Source organism: Chaetura pelagica, unplaced genomic scaffold (genome assembly GCF_000747805.2).
Source record: "Chaetura pelagica isolate M959 unplaced genomic scaffold, ChaPel_1.0 scaffold698, whole genome shotgun sequence".
In the NCBI taxonomy this organism is placed as follows: Eukaryota; Metazoa; Chordata; class Aves; order Apodiformes; family Apodidae; genus Chaetura; species Chaetura pelagica.
Genome location: NW_009954236.1, coordinates 728,982 through 736,769, shown reverse-complemented (window position 1 = coordinate 736,769; position 7,788 = coordinate 728,982). Strand labels below are relative to the sequence as shown.

The 7,788-nt window shown below is 56.6% G+C and overlaps 1 protein-coding gene across 1 annotated transcript in view; it reads left to right on the top strand.

Annotated features, from left to right (window-relative positions):
• Window positions 1-7,042: 7,042 nt before the first annotated feature.
• The window catches only part of SLC9A1 (solute carrier family 9, subfamily A (NHE1, cation proton antiporter 1), member 1), a gene marked incomplete at its 5' end in the record, with an annotated part of 15,518 nt that continues 14,772 nt past the window's right edge, over window positions 7,043-7,788 (top strand). Inside the window, 2 exons of the mRNA XM_010003681.1 lie at window positions 7,043-7,189; window positions 7,390-7,725. Coding sequence (XP_010001983.1) covers window positions 7,043-7,189; window positions 7,390-7,725 — 483 coding nt within the window. The remainder of the gene's footprint in view (window positions 7,190-7,389; window positions 7,726-7,788) is intronic.

Sequence of the window (7,788 nt, the reverse complement as noted above, 5' to 3'; positions counted from 1 at the left end):
GGGGCTGCCCCCCTGTATGGCCCACCTGGAACTTGCCAGCCTGGTGTCCTGAAGGGTTAAAGTGGCCTTTGGAGGGTTCCTGGTCCTGCTGAGCCATGTATGTGTCCTCCAGCCCTTGCTGTCTGCAGTGTCCTTCAGAAGGGCAGCCCTTCTGAGCATGCCTGCTCCCCTCCCTGCCTCCTCCCAGGGCTTTTCCAGCACTCCCCACCCAAGCCACCACACCCCCCCATCCCAAACAAGCACCCCTGGGTCCAGCAAGCATCACCCAGGGTGGCTTCAACACCCCCACCCCCAAGCCAACCCCTCCTCTAACCCCTTGCAGAAAAAGAATCGTTCATCCAGGGGCTGGAAGAGCTGCTTGATCCCTGCTGAGTAATCATGGTGTGATTTCTCTCTCAGGGCTGCTGCTCTGATGAACTGGGGAGGCCTGGCAGGATGGGGGGTTTCTGTAGCCCCTCTGGTTTCTCCTGCCTCCTCCCAGCCAGCAGGCATCTCCCTGGGAGCAGCCTGGCTTCCCTGCAGCTCTCCCATGCGTGGGAAGCTGGGATGAAACCTCAGGAGCATCCAGCTGAGCCCTGGAGGTGCTGAGCCCTCCCTGCCAGGCTGTCTCCTCCATCCCCCCCTTCCTCCCCACTCACCCAGCACCAAATCAAACCCAGCCAGGGTGGGAAGAGGGTTTTCCTCTCTCCTCCACATTTCTCTTCCTCCTGGGAAAGGAGGGAGCATTAACCCCAGCCCAATCCAGCTGGCAGCTCAGGGAGGATGTGCTGCCTCATGGCAACCCCAGTGCAGGGACTGGCTTGAGGGGACAAGCTTGAGGTGGCCCTGGGGGCTGGGGGGACCCCACAGGGCTGCTCCCCAGAGCCAGCATTGGCATCATATATATTTTTTATATATATGTTTAAAATTGTATTTCTTATCTGCCCCCCCTCAACACCAGTATTTCTCAGGGCCACGGGCACTGCTCCCACAGCTCCAGCTCCTGAACATCTCAGCACTCACAGGAATGATTGAAGACCCTGGTTTTTGTTGATTGCAGTAAACACAGACAGTGCAGCAGGTGGACTTCCAGGAGGAGGTGTCCATGTGAAGTTTAGGATCTACAAGGACTTGGAGTGAGAGGACAAGGGGGATGGATTAAAACTGGAAGAGGGAGATGGAGGTTGGACATGAGGAGGAAATTGTTGGGTGTGAGGGTGGTGAGAGCCTGGCCCAGGTTGCCCAGGGAAGCTGTGGCTGCCCCATCCCTGGCAGTGTTGAAGGGCAGGTTGGATGGGGCTTGGAGCAACCTGGGCTGGTGGGAGGTGTCCCTGCCCTTGCAGGGGGGTGGGACTGGATGATCTTTAAGGTCCCTTCCAACCCAAACCAGTCTGGGATTCTGTGAAAGTCCCTGCAGCGGGAGCCAGGCTGGGAGGTGCAGTCATCTCCAATGTCTGGCCTGGAGCAGGGAAGTGTGTGAAGGCGTCTCCTCCTTTCCTTCATCATAAGTGTTCTTTTGAAGTGGTTGATGAAGATGTTATTAAAATGTTCTTTCCTCCCTGCTTTGAGAGAGGTCCTGTGAATGCAGGGAGTGCTGCCAGAGCTCTGACTAAGCCTGACCTTGGCTCCTGTGCCATATGGAGCAGTATTGCAGTGCTCAGGGTGATGGGAGGGCATTTCTCAGGGTGGGACAGGGCAATGTCATCAGGCAGGGACAGAGGGGACCTTCCATATGCTGTAGGACATGGTGTCTCTGGTACTTTGGACTTTCTGCTGTGGGATGAGGCTGGTCTGAGCCAAGGCTCAGCTTGGGCTGAGCTCTAGTTGTACCAGGGGAGGTTTAGATTGGAGATGAGAAGAAATTTTATTAACTGTAAGGGTAATTAAACACTGGCCCAGGCTGCCCAAGGAGGTGGTTGGGTCACCAATCCCTGGAGATGGTTAAAAGCTGTGTAGATGTGGTGCTGGGGGACATGGTTTAAGCTCTGGTTTTGTTAGAGCTGGTTAATGGTTGGTAGAGTTGGGTTCTGGTTGGACTCGATGATCTGAAAGGTCTTTACCAACCAGAATGACTCCAAGGTTCTGTCACTCTGCAGGGGGTTGCCCCCTGCTCCCTTTTGCTGTATGTTCCCAGCATCAAAACCTCCTCAAGGGCTGCTGTGGGGTTGGGAGCTGCAGCTCATCCCCTTCACACCTCGAGAGAAGGTTTCCAGGTTGCTGGGAGCAGCTCAGGGCACAGAGATCACCCTCTTTTAGCCACCATGCAAGAAGCATCATCACCTCAGGCAAACCCTCCTGTGGGACCAGCTGGTTTTGGCAGCAGCTTTCCCCTGGCATGGGGAAGCTGGGTTGGGTGCCCAGCATCCTTCCCCTCCTCTCCTTTCCCTCCCTATCCCTTCAGGCTCTTCCTGCTCAGGCTGAGGATGAAGGTAGATCAGATCTGGTGGGTTTTTGAGTCAAAGGAGCGGACTCTTTTGGATGGAGCTTATATAATACCAGGTCCCTGCACTGGGGCTGCAGTAACCCACATACAGCCCAGAGAGGGAAAAAAAACCCCCACATGTAGGTCAGAATCTTTCCCAAACTGGTTGGGAGTCAATATTTAGGTGGCACTGCAGCCACCAGCAGCCAGGGGCTTGGGAAAAGCTGCCCAGCTCCCCCTTGGTGGGATGGGGATGGACCTTTAGCAGCTGAAATGAGAGACCTTGTGTTTGCTGGGCTGAGAACAGGTCCTTGCCAAGGCTGGAGGTGGTTTGTTGGGCTCAGACATCTTTGTTCAGCTTCCCCAGCCTCTAAAATAAAAGCCCTGAGGGGAAAAAAATCACCTGCCTGGCTGCAAAATCCAACAGGTCCCAGTGGTTCTTGGTGCTGGAGGAAAATTCCAGGTCTTGTCCCCTGCTTCTGGATGGACATGGTCCCGTGCAGGGTCCTGGCACTGAAGTGGAGACAGTTGGTGCTCAGGAGCTGCAGAGCAACATTTACAGCACAGACATGGCCTTGCAAAGGTTTTCCTTGCCCCAAAACTCTTCAATTTGATGGACTGTGATTTCCTTCTGTCCTTCAAGTGCATTTAAGACTGGAAAGAGAGTCCCCAGCTCCTTTCTGCTGTAACCCACAGCAGAGCTGACCACCAGAGAGTGGTCCCAGTGTTGGCCTTGCTGGGCCACAAACAGGCTGGGATGCTTGATGGGGTGAAGGAACCAGTTGAATGAACTTCTGGGATTCCTTTTCCTTGTTTGCTCAAGCTCCCAGGGTTGCTGCTTGTTCAGCTGTTCTGGCTTCTCATGGTTTTGGTGCCGTTTGATGCCCTTGGTTGGGGAGCTGCTCCCATGGAGTTTGTCCTCCAGAGGAAGAAACTCAGGTGGCTGTGGGTGCCTCCTGCTGGTGGTTTGGGGGTGGAAAACCAGGAAAACGGGGTTTGGGGGAACTTCCCTCTGGGTGGGGTTCAAGAAAACCAGCAGAAAACCCAGCGAGGGGAAAAGCTGCTGCGTGTGCTCACCTGCCTGTCCCTGCAGGTCCCTGCTCCTCCTCGGGATGCAGCCGTGGGGGACACCCCCCTGCCTTGTCCCCTCTGGTCCTGTGACACTTGTTTGTGCAGGGTGTCCTGGCAGCAGCCTGCTGGGAGGCTGGTACCCCTGCTGCAATCCCTGCCCCTCCATCAGGGCTCCTGGCTCCATCAGGAAACACTTCCCAAGCACCCAGAGCCCTCCTGGGCAGGGAGACCTCCCAGGTGCTGCCTCCTGCCCTTCTCCTGCCACACAAAGCACTTTGCAGAGGAGAAATGAAGGAGCATTTTGGGTCTTGCTGTGCCTCACTCCTCCTCCTAGCTCTGTGCTGGTGGCAGAGGATTCGGTCCCAGTTTGCAGCAGGGCCAGCAGGTTTGGGGACAGCAGGAGGCACTGGGAGGTACCCGGGCAGGTGGGTGGCCCAGCCAAGTGCTCTGCAAATCACCCTTTGCCAAGGCAGGACCAGGGAGGCTGGGGGTTATTAAGGCTTATTATTACTATTATTAAAACTCTTGTCAAGGCTTATTCCCCTGGATGTGCCTTTAGCCTGTGATCTGAGCACCCTGGGCTGGTGGGGGGTGTCCCTGCCCACGCCAAAGGGGGTTGGATCTAGAGGATCTCAAAGGTCCCTTCCAACCCAAACCATTCCCTGATTCATGATTTTACCCACAGCCTCCCTCATCCTCTGGGAGAGAAATCCAGGCATGAAGCTGGGCCCAGGCTGGTTCACCCCTGCCTGGCATTACCCCCGTGGTGAGAACATTTCTTCCCATTAATCCCCACCCCCCACCCCAAAGCAGGATGCCAGCCCAGCACTGGGAGCAGGATCCCAGCAGGATCCCAGCACCAGTTTGGAGCTGAGGAGCTTTTGAGTGCTCTAAAAATACAGAGCAGGGAAAGCAGGGAGCAAAAAAATGGCTGAGATACAGTGAAATCAAAGGCATAATTAACATGCAGCCCATGTGAGGGTATTTTTAGGGCCCTACAAAAAGGCTCTAAACCACTGAATTCACATCAGCACGCGAACGTTCCAGTTTAATGGGATCCTGGGGCCTGTGGGGAAGGAGGGAGAGCTGAGTAATTGTCAGTGTTTGTGTTTTATTCATGATTGAACATACTTAGTGAGCAAAACCTGATTTTGCTGCTGGCTTCTTGCTGCTTGGGTGGCTTTAAACCTGGTTCCAGCCAGGGCTGGTGCACGCTGAGATGGACAGTTTTCCTCTGTGCTGGGAGGGCCAGTTATTCCCAGTGTCTGCATGAGCTGGGCTAGGAAAAGGGATTGTCATAGAATCAGAGAATCCCAGACTGGTTTGAGTTGGAAGGGAATTTAGACATCATCTAGATCCAACCCCCTGCATGGACAGGGACACCTCCCACCAGCCCAGGTTTCTCCAAGCCCCATCCAACCTGCCCTTCAACACTGCCAGGGATGGGGCAGCCACAGCTTCTTTCTACCAGAAATCTTCTTGAAGCTTTTTTCCACCTCTGCTCTGATGGGGAACTCCATTCCATGGCTGTCTTGGGATGCTCAAGAGCTCATCTGGGCTCCAGGGAGGGTAAATCCTCCCGTGGGGGTAAATCAGGAAGTGCATCCAGTCCCGGGGGTTCCTGGGATGGATAATGGGAGAAAACCTGGATGCTTCCCATCTCCTCCTGGCTTCCCCCGGTGCCTGGGGGCCACGGGGTGGTTTGCTCAGAGGCTGGTGCTGCTGTGGCAAAGCCAAGATACAAACCAGGCTCCTTTCCCCATCCCTCCAGCACCTGGAGCCACCCAGGTGCTGCTGGAATGGGCCTTGGGTGTGATGAGTCCTCCAGCCTCAGCAGTGCTGGGCTCACCCACACCAGAGGCAGCACCCACAACTCGGGTAACAATTTCAAGTCTAATCCTGCCCTTGGGGACCTGTGCCCGTGGCTGGTAACTGACTCCCTGCCCATCCTTAGGGACTGATTGTGGAAGTGACTGCTTTTCCCAGCAGAGCCTGGGCTCGTGCGGCGCCTTCTCCTCTCAGCCACGCAGGTGGAGGAAGGATGAGCCAGCACCAGGGCACAGATGTGGTCCCTGCAGGCTGGGTGAGGGGGCACAGGGGGGTTTCAGCTCACCAGCAGGGTGGTGGCTCATCCCAGAGGGGTGGGTTCTTTTTCATGTGTTGTGAAATGATGAAAAGATGGCACAGCCGGAAGGAACGTGGGAACATGGGATGCCCAGGCAGGGTTCCTTGCTTTAAACCCCTTCCTTTGCCAAGGAACAATGTGTTGTGCTTCAAAATAATAATTCTAAAACCCGGGAAAGGATCCAGGGAACCCAAAATCCTTCTGTGGGGGTGGGTGTGTTGGCTGAAGCTTCGGTTGGCATCGTGCTGCCTGCCCGACCTGGCAGGGAGATGCCCATGTTGCTGAGCTGGGGGTGGGGGGTGGTCACCCCAGCAGGTCCCAGCTGGCTCAGGGATCTGTCTTTAGGGTCCTGTTCCTTCATACCTCGCACCCCCAGGAATAGCCCAGCACCCCAAGGATGTGTCCTGCCCCACTCTGTGCCCCTGGAGCAGCTCAGGGAAGGTAGGAGTTGCTGCAATCAGGCTTAGGAAACCTCCCAGCTTGTTCCTGAAGCTCCAGTGTCATCCCCCAACCTGCTGAGCACCAGGTCCCCTCCCTGTCCTCTGCATAAGGGACACCCAGGGATGGGCAACGTGCTGGTGCTGCTGCCAGTGCCTGGCACAGGCTGTGCCTGGGTGGGCAGGCGCTGTCTGACGGGAGGGAACTGCCAGCGCCCACGGGGATGAGCAGCTGCCATGGGAGGGGCTGGAGCCACCAACAGCTCGTGCTGAGAGAGCTGCCCGTGCTGCAGGGGGTTGTCACAGGGCCTGGGGGTCCCCTGAGACACCCTAAGGGTGCCCTGAGGGTGGCTGGTGCCTGGTGGACTGGGATGTGTTGTTATCTTCTGGCCTGAGGTCAAGGGATGTTGTGTCACCCGTAGCCAGGGCTGCATCAAAGGAGTGTGGCCAGAAGGTCCAGGGAGGGAGTTTTTCCCCCTTTGCTCTGGGGAGACCCCCTGGAGAGCTGTGTCCAGGTCTGGAGCCCCCAGCACAGGAAGGACATGGAGCTACTGGAGAGAGTCCAGAGGAGGTCACAGAGATGGTCCAAGGGCTGGAGCAGCTCTGCTCTGGAGACAGGCTGGGAGAGTTGGGGTGTTGGAATAGACTGCCCAGGGAAGCTGTGGCTGCCCCATCCCTGGCAGTGTTGAAGGGCAGGTTGGATGGGGCTTGGAGCAACCTGGGCTGGTGGGAGGTGTCCCTGCCCATGCAGGGGGGTTGGGACTAGATGATCTTAAGTTCCTTCCAACCCAAACCCTTCCATGATTCTGTGATACATGGGCCTGGGGAAGCTGCACTTCCCACTTCCCAGCTCGGGAGCGTGGGGAAGAGGAGGGTTAGGAGGGGAAACTGAGGCACACAATGAGCAAATGTTCCTGAGGAGTGCAGGGAGGGCTGGGAACTGCCCCCTGGCTCTCTCAGGTGTGTCCTCCTGCAGAAAACATCCACCAGCTGCACAGCTAATGGCTTACTCTGTCTTCCTCCTCCCCAGGCTTCCACGTGATCCCTTCCGTGTCCAACATCGTCCCCGAGAGCTGCCTGCTCATCGTGGTGGGGCTGCTGGTCGGGGGGCTCATCAAAGGGGTGGGTGAGAAGCCTCCCATCCTCAATTCAGACATCTTCTTCCTCTTCCTCCTCCCACCCATCATCTTGGATGCTGGCTACTTCCTCCCTTTACGCCAATTCACCGAGAACTTGGGCACCATCCTCATCTTCGCCGTGGTGGGGACGCTCTGGAACGCCTTCTTCTTGGGTGGCTTGAAATATGCTGTGTGCCAGCTGGGTGGCCCTGGCCTCAACCACATTGGCCTCTTGACATCTTCTTCCTCTTCCTCCTCCCACCCATCATCTTGGATGCTGGCTACTTCCTCCCTTTACGCCAATTCACCGAGAACTTGGGCACCATCCTCATCTTCGCCGTGGTGGGGACGCTCTGGAACGCCTTCTTCTTGGGTGGCTTGAAATATGCTGTGTGCCAGCTGGGTGGCCCTGGCCTCAACCACATTGGCCTCTTGGCCAACCTGCTGTTTGGCAGCATCATCTCAGCCGTGGACCCGGTGGCTGTGCTGGCTGTTTTTGAGGAGATCCACATCAACGAGCTGCTCCACATCTTGGTCTTCGGGGAGTCCCTGCTAAACGACGCCGTCACGGTGGTACGTGGGGGTGGAGGGGGGACAACCAAGGGGTTGGGGTGTCTCAGGGGGGTGGGCCCCGGG